Below are 20,861 nucleotides of genomic sequence, written 5' to 3' on the forward strand. Positions count from 1 at the left end.
AGTCTTGTAAGTGTGAATGGGAGGAGGTGATTCTAGAGGAGGACAACAGAAGATCATATGCAGATCAGAGATTGCGTTTGGGTTTGTATCTGGAAATTAGTGAGGATATGTACCAGGGAAAGAGATTGTGGAGAGCTTTGTGGGTTAGGGTTAGGAGTTTGAACTGGATCCTCTGGTTAATTGGCATTATGGGGCCCCATAGCAAAATTTTCATGGCACCATCATATCTAGGCATTCAAGAGCAATGCTGCCAGCCCCTACCTTATGACTATGGGTTGACTGGGCAATTTACATTTTCATACAATGCACACTGTGTATAGTCCATGAGCAGCGAGACTCAGAGAATGGAGAAACAAAGCAAAGTTAATAGTGTGAACACATCAAGTACCATCTGGGCCCCCTCTTCACCCGGGCCCCATAGCAGTTGCTATGGCTGCTAGGGCTATTTTAGACAAAAAGATGCCCGCACGATGTCCAGAAAAGACAAGTTCCTTTATGGCTATTGCTACGCCCCTGTCAGTAACTCAGCCAAACTGAAACTGGGGGTGAGGACAGACGGCAAATCACTTCTTCACAATACAGCCCATCAGTGTGCAGAAAGGACTTCAAAGAAAATGCCTCAGATAGCGTAAAACCATGACTAAATTTATTATAGATAACAAAGTTGTACTCTCACAGATTCACACATGGATTTTGGGCGGAGTCTGGATGTGGAACTGAGAGCGGACGTACACGTGGGGACTTGAACGGTGTCCCGGGGTGGTGGCAGTGGATCATTAGCACGCCAGTCTACATCCACAGAGGGACATCTTGGGCCAGCCAGAGCCCAACAAACGGGAGAGCCCATCCAAAGAACTCTAAGCAATATTGTTTCTGGGAATCTGTGAGTGTACAATGTTTTTATCTATAATAAATTTAGTGAGGCATTTTCTTGGAGGTGATTCCTGCATACTACTGGGCTACAGTGTGAAGAAGTGGTTTGCCATGGTCCTGTGATATTGTTATGATCATGTCTGCAGCGTTTACTGCTGGCTGCAGTGGTATTGTAACCCAAGCAGTTCTGATGTCATTACATGCATTTTCTTGCATAGTTTGGTTTGCACTTAAACTAGTTGCTGATTCCATCTGCAGTCACTCTGAAATTAATGACAGTTTAACATGCTCTTGTGTAAACAAACATTGTCTGCTGCAGTGGAGGGGCAGTCCCTTTCCTGCAGGCTGCATATCATTGTCTGCCTTTTCCTGCTATCAGCCTGTGATTAATTACCATTCACTTGTGTGGGAATCTGCAGGTCTGCTCCCATTGGATGACCTCAGTATAAAGAACTGCTTCCTGCAATGTCTCATGGGCTACCATAGTCTCAGATTCTATCTGTTACTCTGCCCGTGCCCCACCTCGTTCCTAATCCGTGTGGACTGCGCTGACTCCTGCGAAGGGGTCAGCGAGTCCTCCTAGTTCTGCTCTTGTTTCTAGAAGTTGTTACTTTGCTTGTCTTGTGTCATATATTGGTTCATCGCCAATATATACGCATACTTGCACGTTTATTATTTTCCTTGTATTCGTGTTACGTTGATACATCAGTGTCGCTGATATATACGTACACGAACTGTTTATATCCTGTATTCCGTTAGTTAGCGTTCCAGCACGCTGAGCTAGTTATCCTGTTCCTGGTCCTGTTTGTGGATTGCGTTCATCTCTGCGAAGAGATAGCGAATCCTTCTGAGTCCTGTTCCCTGTATTACTCCAGTCTTAGTCAGAGTTCCTGCTTATGTCATATATCGGTTCATTGCCGATATATACATATGTTAGTCAGACGTTACGAATAGTTTCATTGATAGCTGTAATTGTAATACGCTAGGAAATCATACTTATTGTATATTTATCTGTGTTACGTTCATCTATCTTGATCCTGCTATTTTCTGACTATCCTGTCCTGTCTTTGTGAGGCACGCCATCGCCGCAACGCATTGGCTGCCTCATTCCAGTCTGTCTGGTTTTGGACGCTTGCTGTCGCTAAGTAGCCGCTAGCTAGCAAGCGTTCATTCTGTCTACTTGTTCTGATCTCCTCAGTCCTGGTTTATGCGCTCAGCGCTACTTTGCGCTGAGACGTTATTACGAAAGTGTTGTTTGTGGCTGTTCGGATCTGCACCGGCTTTGTGCACCACAATCTCCTATTGGAGTCAGTCCTCTCCTCCACTAAACTGGGGATATCCTGATCCCTTGTGCTGGTGTGTGTACCTCCTTCACGTCAGCTTATGTGTTGTATGCTGACTGTGGAGATTACACCTCCAAGCTTAACATTATGGTAGCCCCATTACCAATTCCCATTGTGGGGGGGGGGTTCCCAGCAAAAATTACACTGTTTGTTATGGTTCCTGTTCCTTTAAGAAATTTGAAAAACTCAATTCTGAAACAGAAAATGAGTTTTTTTCTGAATGTACCAGGTTCCTGGCCAATCCCGAGCTCCAGGCTACTCCTGTTTCAACGTGGGCCCCCCAGCTAGTTTATGTTTTATTTAAGGGAAGATTGTTTCAGTGGGCCTACGATGTCTTGGATCATACCAATTTAAAAGAGAGACCACTGGAATTTCTAGCGTTTGTGATCCATAACTGGCTGCGCAAAACCGATTTGCCTAGCCCTTTTGATAAGCTCCTGGCAGCTTGTCAATCAGCTGCTCCTTCTACTGCCTACAAAAATAATCAGCAAGCAGATAATTGTTCTGATAACTTTTCTTCTGCTAAGGCAGTAGGGTCTAAAGCCAAACGTAAACGCTCCAAAAGAAAAGCGTTACAATCAGCTGAGTCGTTGCCCTTGGCGACTGCGCATCAGATCTGTAATGAGACTCCGCCAGTAGCAGATAATGAAATTCAATCACCATTCAGGGGAGTCAAATGGACCTATGAAACTACTAATGAATTTTCATTGCTAGCCAGGGAAAATAAAAGTTCTTGTTTAAATGAATTATCTGAATATGATTATGAAGATATATTACAGAGTATTGAACAGATCAATTTATTCGTGCAGCAAGGGAAATTTGCATACACTACAGTTCAACACTTGCTACAGGTACTGGAGATCCTTAGGAATAAGAAATCGGCCAATCACCTGCTAAATAACCCAATGTATGTTTCTGCCACTAACACATTTGCAAACTATGATCAGCCGGAATGCTCAGCTGTTAAATATGCATGGGATCCTCCATTTGAGAAAGGAGAGATGGAAGCCCTGGTCTATGAATGGAAGAAAGATGCAAGTTCATTTTGTCAGTTTTACAGTGCAAAAAGTGAATTAGTATTGAATGCATGCATTAAGTCTGCCTATAACCTAATAAAAACTGGTGTGTGTGGGTATGACTTTGTGGCTCCATTGATCGATGTGTGGAAAATGATTTTGGATGATTTTTATGCGATTCAATCAGTTGATACCAGGGAAGACACACTGTCAAGTGGAGATTGTTCCACTTCCTCAGTTCCTGAGGACTCGCCTGCTTCAGCACCTTTGGCTGATTCAGCGAGTGATTCAGAGCTCCTTTTGTGTGAAATTGAAGTTCCTGTAATTCCACCCTGTACCATGGATAACTCAGTGTTACATCCCAGTAAGACAGAAATTACTAATACTTCCTTAATCTTGCCCTGCACAAATTTCTCAGCAGAGGACCCAGAGGTCCTGCTGACTTCTGAGTCCAGCCTAGCCAGTACTCATGAGTCTTTGTTCAGTGAAACAGACACCAGAAAAATCTTGCCTGTCTCTGCAAACACTTCTGCAGAAATTACCTGTGTTAATAAAGTTCAACTCCTGTCTGATCCAGCAGATGCCAATAGATGCACTACATCAGTTTCTGAGTCCCAGCAATCCTCAGAACCCCAGCATCTGAATTTTCCAATTTCACAATTGAATGGTGATTTAGATGCGCAAACATTGTGTTTTGATCTTCCTGTTTCTACACCTCACTCTAGTTTCATGAATAACTCAGAGCGTCTGCTATGTGAGTCCGAAATCGCAGAATTATTACCGTGTTCAGAAAATGTTCCAGTGAACTTGCCCTGTACTATGAATTGTGCAGTAGATCTCTCCAATGAAACTCAGGTCACAGAATCATTATGCTGTCCAGCAGGTGCTTCCATGGTTTTGCCCTGCAGTGTGGACTGTTCGGTGATCCTGTCCAGTGAAGCTGTGGTCACAGAGTCTTATGCTTCACCCAGTACTTTGGATACTTCAAACCCTCTAGCAGAGCAGTCTGAGGCACTGCTTACCTCAGTTGGTGTTGCAGTAATATTCACTTGTCTAGCAGCTGTTTTGGAATTACAGTCTGCTCTAATAAAACTTGATGAATTTCTGCCCAGCGAAGCAGAAGCCATTGAAATATTGTCCTCGTCAGCAAGTGTGTTAGATACCTTGCCCTGTACACAGTCTGATTTAACCAATGTTGTTGAGTCCCTCTCCAGTGTTGTAACAGCCGAGGAACTCCAGCCCTGTCCTCTGAATGTTTCAAAAGTCTTGCCCTGTAACATGGATAATTCTGACTCGCTGGAAAAAATAATAGAAATCTCAGAATTTCAGTCCGGGTTAATGAGTGTTTCTGAAACCCAGCCCTGTATCCTGGAAAATTCTGGTTCTCTGGCCGGTATGGCAGAAGTTCCTGAGTCCCCTTTCTGTCCAGTGAGTTACTCAGTTTTGCCTAGTTCAGTGGGGATTGCTGCACTACTGACTTGTTTTGCAGCCCTTCATGAGCTCCAATCCAGTGTATTTGATGAGTCTCTGTCTAGTCCAGAAGAAGTTGTGGGAACCCTGTCTAGTTCGGTGCATACATCAGAAGATTTGTCCTGTCTTGTAAATGCCCCTGAACATGATTTGTTAATAACTTTGCTGGAATCAGAGACATCTAAGTCTGATCCTGCATTTTTTAGTGAGAATCCAGTAACTGTGAAGTCTAGTCATGATGATTTTTTTTGCCCAGTCCTGGTTTCGGTCCTACCTTGACTGACTTTGAGGTTTGCAGTTCCTTGACATGCCCAGAAGTCTCTCTTGTGCCGGTGTGCCCAGATGTGCTTCGTATGCCAGAGTGCCCAAGTGTGTCTGTGTTGGCGTGCTCACACGCTTCCCTAGTGGAGACATGTTCTGATGTTGCCGGTTGGCCTGCATGCCCGGAGATGGTTTTGGTCCCTAAAAACCCTGATCTTGATGTTTGTCCTTGTGACCCTGACTCTAGAGTTGCCCTGGGTTCCATAGGGGTTCTTGATGGTTCTCCATGTGAGCCTAAGGGGCGTTCTGACCTGTGGGGATCTCTTTGGAGCTTCCAAGTGTTCTGGGAGATCTCTGAGGAAACTTGTCCTGGTACCTTGGACTGGTTCAACGGTGGGTTTTGTGTTGGTAGGGACAGTTCCGGTGGGCATTGCAAAGGCTTTGGCGTTTTTGGACAGTCCCGGGAAGGCGGTGGGTATCGCTCAGAGAGTTTCTGGGGGCTTTTCTCTGGAAGTCGTGGTTCTGATGGGTATCACACTGAGGCTTGTAGTGCTGACAGCCATGGTTTTGTAGGTTCTGGTTCTGATGGGTTAAGTCTTGTGGGGACTGATTCTGGAATTTGGTCTTGCCGGGCTGTCCCGGTCATCATGAATTATCAGTCAGATTGTTTTGTTGGGAATTTCAGTTTCGAAAAGCGTCTGGTATCCGCTTTTAAGGGGGGGGGGGGGTAATGTTATGATCATGTCTGCAGCGTTTACTGCTGGCTGCAGTGGTATTGTAACCCAAGCAGTTCTGATGTCATTACATGCATTTTCTTGCATAGTTTGGTTTGCACTTAAACTAGTTGCTGATTCCATCTGCAGTCACTCTGAAATTAATGACAGTTTAACATGCTCTTGTGTAAACAAACATTGTCTGCTGCAGTGGAGGGGCAGTCCCTTTCCTGCAGGCTGCATATCATTGTCTGCCTTTTCCTGCTATCAGCCTGTGATTAATTACCATTCACTTGTGTGGGAATCTGCAGGTCTGCTCCCATTGGATGACCTCAGTATAAAGAACTGCTTCCTGCAATGTCTCATGGGCTACCATAGTCTCAGATTCTATCTGTTACTCTGCCCGTGCCCCACCTCGTTCCTAATCCGTGTGGACTGCGCTGACTCCTGCGAAGGGGTCAGCGAGACCTCCTAGTTCTGCTCTTGTTTCTAGAAGTTGTTACTTTGCTTGTCTTGTGTCATATATTGGTTCATCGCCAATATATACGCATACTTGCACGTTTATTATTTTCCTTGTATTCGTGTTACGTTGATACATCAGTGTCGCTGATATATACGTACACGAACTGTTTATATCCTGTGTTCCGTTAGTTAGCGTTCCAGCACGCTGAGCTAGTTATCCTGTTCCTGGTCCTGTTTGTGGATTGCGTTCATCTCTGCGAAGAGATAGCGAATCCTTCTGAGTCCTGTTCCCTGTATTACTCCAGTCTTAGTCAGAGTTCCTGCTTATGTCATATATCGGTTCATTGCCGATATATACATATGTTAGTCAGACGTTACGAATAGTTTCATTGATAGCTGTAATTGTAATACGCTAGGAAATCATACTTATTGTATATTTATCTGTGTTACGTTCATCTATCTTGATCCTGCTATTTTCTGACTATCCTGTCCTGTCTTTGTGAGGCACGCCATCGCCGCAACGCATTGGCTGCCTCATTCCAGTCTGTCTGGTTTTGGACGCTTGCTGTCGCTAAGTAGCCGCTAGCTAGCAAGCGTTCATTCTGTCTACTTGTTCTGATCTCCTCAGTCCTGGTTTATGCGCTCAGCGCTACTTTGCGCTGAGACGTTATTACGAAAGTGTTGTTTGTGGCTGTTCGGATCTGCACCGGCTCTGTGCACCACAATCTCCTATTGGAGTCAGTCCTCTCCTCCACTAAACTGGGGATATCCTGATCCCTTGTGCTGGTGTGTGTACCTCCTTCACGTCAGCTTATGTGTTGTATGCTGACTGTGGAGATTACACCTCCAAGCTTAACAGATATTGGAGCCATGGTGGTGGGGGATGGCCTTAGAGTGTAAATAGACCTGATTGGGGGTCTGGATACCTGTGGAAACTGGCACAATAAATTTTATGTGTTTTTGAAAATTGGTGTGCTGACGATCCTTGCAGTCTGGACTTCTTTGTGACACTGCCTACGTCACTTCGTCAAGCACCCATGAACAAGTGGATGGTGTGCTGACTTCTCCTTAGAACTTTGGATATTTGTTGAGTCCGTTTCCAGAGGTTGTGGATAGTGGTGACCCTCTTATGCAGGGCTGAATTTACCATAAGGCACTGTAGGCATGTGCCTACAGGCGCCTGGGGATGGAAAGGCGGCTCACTCCCATCCTAGAGCGCCTCCCTCCCTCATTCACTATGCAGAGTCCTGATGAGAGTGTAAATGAGAGGTTACTCCCCCAGCGCTCGGCACTCCAGAGATCTCCCTTCAGTCAGGAGTACCTCTAGCTACCTAATACTTGGGGGAACCTCTAGCTACTTAATACTGAGGGTACCTCTGGCTACCTAATACTAAGGGGCACCTGTAGCTACCTATGATGGGCAAGGTAAGTTAGGGAGAAGTGACCGCTAGGCCAGCCAGCACACTTGCAGTGGAGTTCGGCAGGGGTTTTTAGGTTGATGGAGGTTGAAGTCTAAGGTGCCAGGACATCTGTGCCTATAGGCTCCTGTGATGTAAATCCGGGCCTGCTGTTATGTATGAGCTGCTACACTGAGGATAACTTGCCTACATAGGAGAACCAAGTGAACATTGTGATGTTTCTGAATATCATACTGGGACTTTTGAGAATGTGTTCCCATTAGGGCTATGCAGAGCAGGATCATCCACAGGAAACTTAGGCAGGTGCCTGGGGCCTGGTGGAAGTCAAGAGACCCACCTGCCATCGTCACTGACCACTGGCTACTTCAGCTTACCAAAAAGTACACAAGGGGGCCCCAATCTACTACCTTGCCTTGGGCCCCATTACATCTTAACCCATCTCTGAGGCTGTGTGACTAAGTGGGCCAGATTTATCAAAGCATTACTGACAGTTTTTTCTTTTAAAACTGTTCTAACCAGCAGAGGAACTGTTCTGCATGATAATAAGAAACTTTTCAAATCCTACTTATTGGTGACAGTTTAGCGTGGATTTCTAGAGCTGCACTACAGTTAAGAAAAGTGCAGATTCATCCCTAAACTGCTGCAGATTAAGAAATGCTTCATAGCAGTTCTCCAGATAGTGCAGCAGTGCAGGCTAGATGTGATTTGTGAAGGGCTCCTCCCCCTCACTCAGAGCCTGCTGACAGCAGAGGTGTTGGTTACCTCAGCAACAGCAATTTCCCCTCACACACTGCACTGCCTGAGAGACCTTCCTAACTCCTCCTTTTCCTTATAGTTTAAGAAGGAATCTTCACAATTTAGTGATTTCTTAGGATGTCTGAGACAGTTCTGCACGTATTTCTAAAAACCTACCAATATTTTGTCTCAGACACTCTTGATAAATGTCCCCCACAGTGTATTGTGCTATCTTCTAATGTTAGATTTTGATGATTAGTAGGAGCAGTTCTAATACTCAATCATACTGCCAGCTGTCTTGCACTTACCTTCTAGGTTTTATGAAAGTGAGAGTGGCCTGAGCTTTGTTCAGCACTCATATCCTCCCTGGTGACTATATAAGAATATAAAATAAAATAGCAGTGAAAAATGAGAAATGTCTTATTGCAGGCAGGGCAGAGGTGCATAAGACTTTTATAACAATGCAGTACAGCCACACACATATCCCGGTTATCAGTGGGAGGGAGTGGGCTAGGTCAGGTAATCTTTGTGCTTGGGAAGGAATTTCCACTGCCACTCCACTTGCTGCAGAGGCCACTGGGTGCTACTAAGGGTGTGGCGGGGTCACTGGGTGCCTCTGGGGCGGCAGATGGGGCTCAGTAATGGAGTGCGCAGTACCGCGCTCCTTGCCTATGATAGCGCTCCAGGTGATTGCTTAAAGCGCCGCTGAGGGAGGTTGTCCCTTTTTATAGTTTTATTATGATTATTTTGGTGCTGCTGGGTATCCATATGGGTGTCTTTCTTCTCTATCTATGAATGGAATGTATAAGATGAAAATACAATAAATGGATTGCACTGATGATGGAGGCTCACAGGGGAAGGGAGCAAATTAGGAGCATTGCTGCTCTGCATACAGCTGTCTAGGAGGGAATAGCTTTATACTTATCTGTGAAAGTGGAGATACATTTTAGGGTCTCTCCATATTCTTAATTTGTAGGGAATTTGAGCCTTTTTATGGTTTTATTATTTTTGGTGCTGGTGGGTTTCTATATGAATGCCTTTCTTCTTTAATCTATCTGTGAATGTGTTGTATATGGAATTTACAATATATAAATACAATATATGGATTGCACTATATACAGTAGTACTTGTGCAGAGCAAGTTGTCCACTGTCACCCCTTCACTGCTGTCTGCAGCCCACTCTGTCTGTGTCACCCCTTCACTGCTGTCTGCAGCCCACTCTGTCTGTGTCACCCCTTCACTGCTGTCTGCAGCCCACTCTGTCTGTGTCACCCCTTCCTGTGTACTGTCTGCCGCCCACTCTCTGTGTCGCCCTTTCGCTGTGTCCTGTCTGCCGCCCACTCTGTCTGTGTGACCCCTTCACTGCTGTCTGCAGCCCACTCTGTCGGTGTCACCACTTCACTGTGTACTGTCTGCAGCCCACTCTGTCGGTGTTACCACTTCACTGTGTACTGTCTGCAGCCCACTCTGTCTGTGTCACCCCTTCACTGTGTACTGTCGGCAGCCCACTCTGTCTGTGTCACCCCTTCACTGCTGTCTGCAGCCCACTCTGTCTGTGTCACCCCTTCACTGCTGTCTGCAGCCCACTCTGTCTGTGTCGCCTTTTCGCTGTGTCCTGTCTGCAGCCCACTCTGTCTGTGTCACCCCTTCATTGTGTGCTGTCTGCCGCCCACTCTGTCTGTGTCACCCCTTCACTGTGTGCTGTCTGCAGCCCACTCTGTCTGTGTCACCCCTTCACTGCTGTCTGCAGCCCACTCTGTCTGTGTCACCCCTTCACTGCTGTCTGCAGCCCACTCTGTCGGTGTCACCACTTCACTGTGTGCTGTCTGCAGCCCACTCTGTCTGTGTGACCCCTTCACTGCTGTCTGCAGCCCACTCTGTCGGTGTCACCACTTTACTGTGTGCTGTCTGCAGCCCACTCTGTCGGTGTCACCACTTCACTGTGTACTGTCTGCAGCCCACTCTGTCTGTGTCACCCTTTCACTGCTGTCTGCCGCCCACTCTGTCTGTGTCACCCCTTCACTGCTGTCTGCCGCCCACTCTGTCTGTGTCACCCCTTCACTGCTGTCTGCAGCCCACTCTGTCTGTGTCACACCTTCACTGCTGTCTGCAGCCCACTCTGTCTGTGTCACCACTTCACTGTGTACTGTCTGCAGCCCACTCTGTCTGTGTCACCCCTTCACTGCTGTCTGCAGCCCACTCTGTCTGTGTCACCACTTCACTGTGTGCTGTGTGCTGCCTGCAGCCTACTCTGTTTGTGTTGCCCCTCCACTTTGTCCTGTCTGCAGCCTACTTTTTATGTGTCTTCCCTTCACTGTGTCCTGTCTGTGTCACCCTTTCGCTGTGTCCTGTCTGCAGCCCACTCTGTCTGTGTCACCCTTTCGCTGTGTCCTGTCTGCAGCCCACTCTGTCTGTGTCGCCCTTTCGCTGTGTCCTGTCTGCAGCCCACTCTCTGTATGGCCCCTCCACTGTGTTCTGTCTGCAGCCCACTCTCTGTGTCACCCTTTCGCTGTGTCCTGTCTGCAGCCCACTCTGTCTGTGTCGCCCTTTCGCTGTGTCCTGTCTGCAGCCCACTCTGTCTGGGTCAACCTTTTGCTGTGTCTTGTCTGCAGCCCACTCTGTCTGTGTCACCCTTTTGCTGTGTCCTGTCTGCAGCCCACTCTCTGTGTCACCCTTTCGCTGTGTCCTGTCTGCAGCCCACTCTGTCTGTGTCACCCTTTCAAAGTGTCTTGTCTGCAGCCCACTCTCTGTCGCCCTTTCGCTGTGTCCTGTCTGCAACCCACTCTGCCTGTTTCACCCTTTCGCTGTGTCCTGTCTGCAGCCCACTCTCTGTGTCGCTCTTTCGCTGTGTCCTGTCTGCAGCCCATTCTCTGTGTTGCCCTTTCGCTGTGTCCTGTCTGCAGCCCACACTGTCTGTATCGCCCTTTTGCTGTGTCCTGTCTGCAGCCCACTCTCTGTGTCGCCCCTCCACTGTGTCCTGTCAGCAGCACACTCCGTCTGTGTCGCCCCTCCATTGTGCCCTGTCTGCAGCCCACTCTCTGTGTCGCCCCTCCGCTGTGTCCTGTCTGCAGCCCACTCTCTGTGTCACTCTTTCGCTGTGTCCTGTCTGCAGCCCACTCTGTATGTGTCGCCCTTTCGCTGTGTCCTGTCTGCAGCCCACTCTGTCTGTGTCACCCTTTTGCTGTGTCTTGTCTGCAGCCCACTCTGTCTGTGTCACCCTTTTGCTGTGTCCTGTCTGCAGCCCACTCTCTGTGTCACCCTTTCGCTGTGTCCTGTCTGCAATCCCACTCTGTCTGTGTCGCCCTTTCGCTGTGTCCTGTCTGCAGCCCACTCTGTCTGTGTCGCCCTTTCAAAGTGTCCTGTCTGCAGCCCACTCTGTCTGTGTCGCCCTTTCGCTGTGTCCTGTCTGCAGCCCACTCTCTGTATCGCCCTTTCGCTGTGTCCTGTCTGCAGCCCACTCTGTCTGTGTCGCTCTTTCGCTGTGTCCTGTCTGCAGCCCATTCTCTGTGTCGCCCTTCCGCTGTGTCCCGTCTGCAGCCCACTCTGTCTGTGTCGCCCTTTCGCTGTGTCCTGTCTTCAGCCCGCTCTCTGTGTCGCCCTTTCGCTGTGTCCTGTCTGCAGCCCACTCTGTCTGTATCGCCCTTTTGCTGTGTCCTGTCTGCAGCCCACTCTGTCTGTATCGCCCTTTCGCTGTGTTCTGTCTGCAGCCCACTCTGTCTGTTTCGCCCTTTAGCTGTGTCCTGTCTGCAGCCCATTCTCTGTGTCGCCCTTTCGCTGTGTCCCGTCTGCAGCTCACTCTGTCTGTGTCGCCCTTTCGCTGTGTCCTGTCTTCAGCCCGCTCTCTGTGTCGCCCTTTCGATGTGTTCTGTCTGCAGCCCGCTCTCTGTATCGCCCTTTTGCTGTGTCCTATCTGCAGCCCACTCTGTCTGTGTCGCCCTTTCGCTGTGTCCTGTCTTCAGCCCGCTCTCTGTGTCGCCCTTTCGATGTGTCCTCTCTGCAGCCCACTCTGTCTGTGTCGCCCTTTCGCTGTGTCCTGTCTGCAGCCCACTCTGTCTGTATCGCCCTTTCGCTGTGTCCTGTCTGCAGCCCACTCTGTCTGTATCGCCCTTTTGCTGTGTCCTGTCTGCAGCCCACTCTGTCTGTATCGCCCTTTCCCTGTGTCCTGTCTGAAGCCCATTCTCTGTGTCGTTCTTTCGCTGTGTCCTGTCTGCAGCCCATTCTCTGTGTCGCCCTTTCGCTGTGTCCCGTCTGCAGCCCACTCTGTCTGTGTCGCCCTTTCGCTGTGTCCTTTCTTCAGCCCGCTCTCTGTGTCGCCCTTTCGCTGTGTCCTGCCTGCAGCCTACTCTGTCTGTATCGCCCTTTCGCTGTGTCCTGTCTGCAGCCCACTCTGTCTGTATCGCCCTTTCGCTGTGTCCTGTCTGCAGCCCATTCTCTGTGTCGCCCTTTCGCTGTGTCCTGTCTTCAGCCCGCTCTCTGTGTCGCCCTTTCGCTGTGTCCTGTCTGCAGCCCAGTCTCTGTGTCGCCCTTTCGCTGTGTCCTGTCTGCAGCCCACTCTGTGTCGCTCTTTCGCTGTGTCCTGTCTGCAGCCCACTCTCTGTGTCGCCCTTTCACTATGTCCTGTCTGCAGCCCACTCTCTGTGTCGCCCTTTCGCTGTGTCCTGTCTGCAGCCCACTCTGTCTGTGTCGCCCTTTCGCTGTGTCCTGTCTGCAGCTCATTCTCTGTGTCGCCCTTTCGCTGTGTCCTGTCTGCAGCCCACTCTGTCTGTATCGCCCTTTCGCTGTGTCCTGTCTGCAGCCCATTCTCTGTGTCGCCCTTTCGCTGTGTCCTGTCTTCAGCCCACTCTCTGTGTCGCCCTTTCGCTGTGTCCTGTCTTCAGCCCACTCTCTGTGTCGCCCTTTCGCTGTGTCCTGTCTGCAGCCCAGTCTCTGTGTCGCCCTTTCGCTGTGTCCTGTCTGCAGCCCACTCTGTGTCGCTCTTTCGCTGTGTCCTGTCTGCAGCCCACTCTCTGTGTCGCCCTTTCGCTATGTCCTGTCTGCAGCCCACTCTCTGTGTCGCCCTTTCGCTGTGTCCTGTCTGCAGCCCACTCTGTCTGTGTCGCCCTTTCGCTGTGTCCTGTCTGCAGCTCATTCTCTGTGTCGCCCTTTCGCTGTGTCCTGTCTGCAGCCCACTCTCTGTGTCGCCCTTTCGCTGTGTCCTGTCTGCAGCCCACTCTCTGTCGCCCCTCCACTGTGTTCTGTCTGCAGCCCACTCTGTCTGTGTCACCCCTTCAACCAAACAGCCATGGATCAGTGACCTCTGTACAGCGCTGTGCTATATGCCAGAGCTTTAGACATGTAGTAGTGTGAGTGTGAACATTAGAGTGTAAGCTCCTCTGCTGCAGAGATGGATGAGAATGAATCAGACAGCACTGTGGAATATGTCAGAGCTGTATAGATGTAATAAAGACATTCGTGTATAAACACTTCTCTGGTGAAGAGAATGATGTGATTAGCTGAAAATGCGTATCATTATCTTTATGATTACTATTGTTTACGTCTATGACCTGCCGTCTAGCTGAAGGGTTAATAGAACGTGTGCAGCTCCCCCTAGTGGACACCTGGTAAAGTGACCGTTCTAAAGAAAAAAGTAATACTGTAGTTTCTGTTACCAGCTACTCTGCTGCCCTCTGATGGCCGCACTCGGCGCCGCAGCTACTCAGCAGCCCAATGTAAATGAGAGCAGCTGTCGTGCTGCTCCTGATTGGCTTGCTGGTTGGAGGATCCTGTGCTGGGAGAGTGGAGCAGAATCCCTGAGCCCACCACAACCTGTGTGTGTCTGCTGTGTGTGCTGCTATCTGTTTCCATCCAAACATGACTGTCAAACACCTAGACCAGGGCCAGCACTACAGGCCCAGGATGGCATTCCTGAAAAAGGTAATTAGTGTGAGCATAGTGTGTGTAGATGTGTCTGCAGGTGTGCAGTGTGTGTGTCATGTATGGTGTGTGTACAGGCTTGCCTTGCACACACCTTGCAGTTATTTCTGCTGCATTTATGTGTGCAGTATATACTTGTATACCCTGTTTGCATGCTGAGGATACACTGTATATCTGTATACAAGCATTGGCAGAGCGCTCTGCACAGTGTAGTCTGTGCTGTTTAATTAGCAGCCTGCTTCTGTGCTGCTCATCTATATTATGTCTGGCTATGAGCTACAAATACACACTGTTGGGAATCCCTGTTTCTGTAATGCAGTGTGTGTCCTGTCTGTGCTGTCCCTGTGATGTGTATGTTTGCTGCTGCCTCTGGGTTACAGTGTGCTGGAGATAGTATTTTGCACATTTTATATGTGGTGTTAATGCATTACACAGTGTAACAGGTGACTGCCTTCTGTACTTACTGCTGATCCCATGCCCTGTATAATCTCAGGCTGTTTACTCTTACTATTGCGTTTCTTTCTGCTGTAGATCTGGGTTGTAGTATGTCTCCTGTTTATGTTGATACAATCAGAGGTCAGGGTTTGTGGTCAGACTGGTGTGCTTTGGGTTTTTAAGCTCATCTGTGTTTTAGTTCGTTTATTAAAGGGAACCTAAACTGAGCAGGATATGTATTTTTTCCTTTTAAATAATACCAGTTGCCTGACTCTCCTTTGTCTCTAATACTTTTAGCCACAGCCCCTCAACAAGCATGCAGATCAGGTGCTCTGACTGAAGTCAGACTGGATTTGCTGCATCAGGTGTGTGATTTAGTCACTACTGCAGCCAAGGAGATCAGCAGGACTGCCAGGCAACTGGTATTGTTCAAAAGGAAACATCCATAGCCCTCTGTTTAGGTTCCCTTTAAGGTAATCTTGTTGTGGAAGAGTCCAACAACCAACAGAGATGCTTATAGGTATAATTTAGGCAAAAAAGGTATTTCTACCATAGTCTGCGAGGTCCAGTTTCACCTTTGGTGAATTTTGGAGATTTAAAGGACAACTGTAACGAGAGTGATACGGAGGCAGCCATATTTATTTCCTTTTAAGCAATACCAGTTACCTGGCAGCCCTGCTGATCCTCTGCCTCTAATACTTTTTAGCCATAGACCCTGAGGAAGCATGCAGCATATCAGGTGTTTCTGATATTATTGTCAGATCTGACAACATTAGCTGCATGCTTGTTTCTGGTGTTATCCAGACACTACTGCAGCCAAATAGATCAGCAGAGCTGCCGGGCAACTTGTATGTAAAAGGAAATAAATATGTCAGTCTCCATAGTTTACTCACTTCAGTTGTCCTTTAAGCCACCTATGAGACGCAACTACAGCAGACAACCCAGAGCCCTCCTCTAGACACCTAATGCCGAATATTCACCATAGCGACATAGGAAGATGGATCCAGCAATATCCCTTGACGACGAGCGTTCCCCGATCAATCCTGCTGCTGTTAAGTATGTAAGGCGTTACACAAGTCAAGCGATCGCGATACTTTGCGAGGAGTCATAGGAGATCTTAAAGATCTGAGATTTGATGGTTGCTTTTGCTCCATGTCGCTGAATTTCGTTTGTGTGATTGCGCATCTGTACTCACGTCTTAAGATTGTGAAAAATGATCAATCGTCGCTCAAAACATCACCAGTCGTCGGGAAAGCTGCATAGTGGGTATACAGTGTTCTCCCCAGGGTCTTTTAGCCGGGTGCTCCACCCAGCTAGATTTGGTGACCACCCGGCTGTCATCGGCTCACCTCCTCACCTCCTCCTATGCTGTAAGCAGAGTTGCCCTGCATTTTCATCTCGCCCCACCCGGCTGCTTTTTCATGCCACCCGGCTACTATTTCATGCCACCCGACTGGGAAAAAAAATTCTGGGGAGAACACTGGGTATGGATTACCTAACAGAAATATCGGTTTTAGGTGACTAGGAACCGGATTAGGCACTAGTCTATATTAGGGGACCCAGCAGGAAACCTTATAGGGATACAGTTCTCAGTCCACAGCACCCTCTACATCACAAAGCATTGTGATTGGCTAAATAGTGTGGGCATAGTCTCAAACCCAAAAATACTAGAGAGGGGGCTGCTAACCCAATCACATTAGCTGGGTTTCCTTATGAGGTTTCCTGCTGCGTCCCTTAAGTAGGCTAACACCATTAACACTAGATGGTATATACACAGGTCAATAGTAGCCCAATGTTACAAACTATTAGTTACTTCTGGCCAGAAATTGGTTGGAGCGTATCAATCAAGCCTTCCACCTTCATGTTCTTGATCAGAATTCAGCGTAAAGTTGATTAAAAGTTGGGGGGCGCTTCTAGGATTGCACTGCTTGGTGTAGGAAACAGCTATGAGAAAATTGCTCCTCCAACCCTCCTCCCCTTTCCAATCAAATAAAACTACCGCCGTGTCCAATCAGACTTGCAATCAATAAACTGCCTGAAATCAGTTAAGTTTACAGATTGGATGTGTTTTGGTTGATAGATCACCGACAGTTGATTAGGATGATTAAATCTAACATACATATTGACCCAAGGATAGTCCCAGTTCTGACTCTTGCTTTATTAGATGCCTGTTGTGTGCAGTGTATATGTTACGGCCAGAACCCGAAGTGTGGCCACTTCTAGTTCTGGCCGGCCACTTCGGGTTCTGGCCGGCCAATGTGCGAAGTGGCCGCAGCGCAGCGGCCAATGTTAGAAATGGAAAGTTTACATTTATTTTACAGCCGTCTCGCTGCGGCCAAATTGTATTAAAAGTTGTTTAATTTAATTAAATATAGCCGGCGGCAATGTGATAGATGAAGCCGCCGGCTTTTGCACTGCCTCCTCCTCCTCTCCTCCTCCCCCCGCCTCTCTCCTCTCCCTGCCTCCTATACGACATACGGAGCAGCCGGGCGGGGACACGCGTGTCCCCGAGAGTAGTTCGTCGCGGCAGGGGAATCCTGCCGTTCCTGCAGAGCGGGTGCTGGCAGAAACAATGTCTGCAGCCTCCCCGCTCTGCTTCCCCTGCCACAACGAACGACTCTCCCGGCGGCTCCGTATTGTATGGAAGGCGGGGACAAGGAGAGAGGCGGGGGGGGGGGGAGAGAGAATCGGGGGAGGCAGTGCGAAAGCCGGCGGCTTCATCTATCACATCGCCGCCGGCTATATTTCATTAAATTTAAGCAACTTTTAATACATTTGGCGGCCGTAAAATAAGTGTAGCTTTGCATTTCTAACATTGGCCGCTGCGCTGCGGCCACTTCGCAAATTGGCCGGCCAGAACCCGAAGTGGCTGGCCAGAACGCGAAGTGGCCACACTTCGGGTTCTGGCCGTAACATATACATGATTTATAATGTGCAACGTTTTGTGCGTTTTTATCTTTGCCTATTGGGTGGGTTTGCAACAACAACTACAAAAAAATGACATTTGTAAAGCGCTTTTCTCCCGTAGGGCTCAAAGTGCATAAGCATGGCTCAGACCAATAATTGGTTGATTGGTAAGTCTTGGAACAGAGGAAGAATTCTTTAAAGAGACTCCGTAACAAAAATTGCATCCTCTTTTTTTATCATCCTACAAGTTCCAAAAGCTATTCTAATGTGTTCTGGCTTACTGCAGCACTTTCTGCTATCACTGTCTCTGTAATAAATCAATGTATCTTTCCCCTGTCAGACTTGTTGGCCTGTGTCTGGAAGGCTGCCAAGTTCTTCAGTGTTGTGGTTCTGCTATGAACTCCCCCTTCCAGGCCCCTCTATGCACACTGCCTGTGTATTATTTAGATTAGAGCAGCTTCTCTCTTCTCTCTTATCTTTTACAAGCTGGATAAATCGTCCTCTGAGCTGGCTGAGCTTTCACATACTGAGGAAATTCAGACAAGGGCAAAGCTGTTTGCAGGAAGAAAAGAGCAGCCTGAAACTTCAGTGCATGAGAACTGCAGGGGGAAAGAAACACACAAATGATCTCTAGAGATTTAAAAGGAAGGGTGTATACAGCCTGCTTGTGTATGGATGTATTTTTCTATGTGTGGACATGCTGTACATCAACCTACTTCCTGTTTTGAAGGCCATTTTGTTTGTTTATAAACAAACTTTTTAAAACTGTTTTTAACCACTTTTAATGCGGCGAGGAGCGGCGAAATTGTGACAGAGGGTAATAGGAGATGTCACCTAACGCACTGGTATGTTTACTTTTGAGCGATTTTAACAATACAGATTCTCTTTAAGTCTGGAAATGTCAGGCTAAAGAGGTAGCGTTTCAAAAGTTTGCAAAACGCAGACACATATTACTTGGTAGACTGAAAGTAGCCTGTGAACTGTCCAGACTCCTCCCCATTCCATTATCACCTTCATAGTCTTGGAGAGCTGGTCTTTTCCTGATAGCACAGTGTCATCAGCTGACCTGCCTTCCTCCTCCCTCTGCTGCCACTTTGTGGTCAGCACTGCAGCTACAGGTCAATAAAGTTTTTTTTTTTTTTTACCAGAAAGAGTCTTATTTTGTCAGAGTTAAAGAAAACCCCGAGCCAAAGCTCGGGTGAAAAATGAAATACTTACCTAGAGCGAGGGAAGCCTCTGGATCATCCAGAGGCTTTCCACACTGTCTTTCAGACCTCCACCGCAGCCATGTACCCTCCAGAACATCGCATTCCTCTTCTGGCACGAGTATGCCTGCTCAGTAGCACAGAGCAACTCGTAATGGCAGGTACACTTTAATATCTTGACAGAAGGTAAGCAGCGTCAGGTGATCAAACACCAAACCCTTTCAGCTGCTTGTTTACTAAAGGGATCTCTGAGTCATGTGACTTACGTTTCCAAAGGGACTTTTGCTAGCAAAGCTGTGTCAAGTATGACAGTTGTGTGTCTTTTCCCCTTTACTACCGATGAAAAATCTGGGAGCGTGATGTAGGGTAGATCATCATCATCAGCAAAACCTTCTTTCCCAAGGGACCTCTAGGCTTGTAGCGCATGCACAGACTGTCACCACCAACCACAGAAAGAGGATATAAGATATACTCACTGATTTACCCAACCCCCCCCCCCCCCCCCTCCAGGATTCCATTGATTTAATGCCAGTCATACACACATCGTTTTTCCAGCCAATTTGCTCATTTTTATTAAACCAGGTCTCTGTTGCCACCAATATGTTCTGTCAATCAGTGTGTAATACATTTTAGGTACTCTATCCATAAAATTGGTGATGAGGCACATTGGAAACTCTTGTCACATGGGAAGGAGGGGGAGGAGCTGTGGATGGTCGATGGCCCCACAATATTGCAGTACGTGGCTCGGTTTACCGCTAACCGTCTGGAGTAATCGATCGCTTGCCACATTAGACCATTACTAACCTGTGTCTGGCTGGCATAATGTTCTCTATTTATTACACTGGTAAAAGCAACAGATATGTTAGCATTTCCCATGCGCTGGGTGTACTGTACATACATGAGGGAGCGCGCTGTGACTGTGTGCACTGCATATACGTTTCCTCTCACTCCCGGGTATGCTGTGCAACACAGAAAGCATTTTACACCCACTGAATCCTGATGCAGTTCTGTCCAATGGTTTTCCCTTGAAAGTGGACCTGAACTCTTGCCCAGGACAGAAGGGAAACCTAGAGAAATGCCCCCTGACTGTATGTATTTAGAGAGTTTAGCCTGTCTAATTCACCCTCATCTGGGACTAATCACAAGTTGTATTTGTGATCCCTGAGTTGTCAGCTGACTGCCTCAGCAGAGCAGCTAATTTGTAAACACAAGATGTTAACCCTATATGTCTGCTTCCATGAAAGCAGGAAGTAAACACACTTCAGATGTATTGCTGGAGCTGTAACAAAGAAATATTTTTCTTTTAAAGAAAATCTGTAATGAAAAAACCTCCCCTGGGGGGTTCTCACCTCGGGTGGGGGAAGCCTCCGGATCCTATTGAGGCTTCCCCAGTCCTCCTCGGTCCCGCGGCGGCGGAGAAAATCCTCCCGGGGTGGCGGCTATGTAAATATTTACCTCTTTGGCTCCAGCGCAGGCGCAGTATCCGCTCTTCCCGCGGAGATAGGCGAAAATAGCCGATCCCCGTTGAACGCCTCTACTGCGCAGGCGCAAGTCGCCTGCGCAGTAGAGCGGACCCGACGGAGATCGGCTATTTCCGCCTATCTCCGTCAGAAGAGCCGCAACAGCGCCCCCGCTGGAGCCCGAAAAGGTAAATATTGCACAGGCTGTCGGATTTGTCGCCTGTGCGTTCCGGGGGCTGCCGTGGGACAGAGGAGGACGGGGGAAGCTTCAATAGGGTCCAGCGGCTTCCACCTACTGAGGTGAGTACCCCCCAGGGGAACTTTTTTTCAGTACAGGTTTTCTTTAAGGTTATGCTGTTGCTCATCTTTTGGAGCAGAGAGGAAGTTCTGAGTTCAGGTCCTCTTTAAAGCATACATTATTATTGAGGAATACATTGCAAGGATACATGGCAAATGTTATTTAGCTAGTTTAACTTGTTGGGCCAATTCCTTGCTTATACTTGGTACACATCATGCAATTTTCCCGTCAGATCGTCCAATAATTTCGAGCATGCTTCCGGTCGTGAAAGGGATCGATTGTGAGATCAGCACTGCACAAAATCAATCCCTTCTCAAAAGCAGATGAATCTGAATTTTGATCAATTTTTTGA

At 48.0% G+C, this 20,861-nt stretch overlaps 1 protein-coding gene across 5 annotated transcripts in view; it reads left to right on the forward strand.

The window, feature by feature from the left end:
- RGS9 (regulator of G protein signaling 9) overlaps positions 1-20,861 on the forward strand; it is a 224,586-nt gene that overhangs the window by 53,359 nt on the left and 150,366 nt on the right. For 3 of the 5 annotated variants that reach the window (XR_011025387.1, XM_068264023.1, XM_068264024.1), the window contains exon 1: positions 14,051-14,204. The exons of the other annotated variants lie outside the window; for them this stretch is intronic. Coding sequence is in view for 2 of the 3 variants with exons in the window: in XM_068264023.1 (XP_068120124.1) it covers positions 14,142-14,204 (63 nt within the window). In the remaining variant the exon portion in view is untranslated. Of the gene's footprint in view, positions 1-14,050; positions 14,205-20,861 lie in introns of those variants that run through there. 5 annotated transcript variants of the gene reach the window in all.

The sequence above is a fragment of the Hyperolius riggenbachi genome, chromosome 12, assembly GCF_040937935.1.
Source record: "Hyperolius riggenbachi isolate aHypRig1 chromosome 12, aHypRig1.pri, whole genome shotgun sequence".
Lineage (NCBI taxonomy): Eukaryota > Metazoa > Chordata > Amphibia > Anura > Hyperoliidae > Hyperolius > Hyperolius riggenbachi.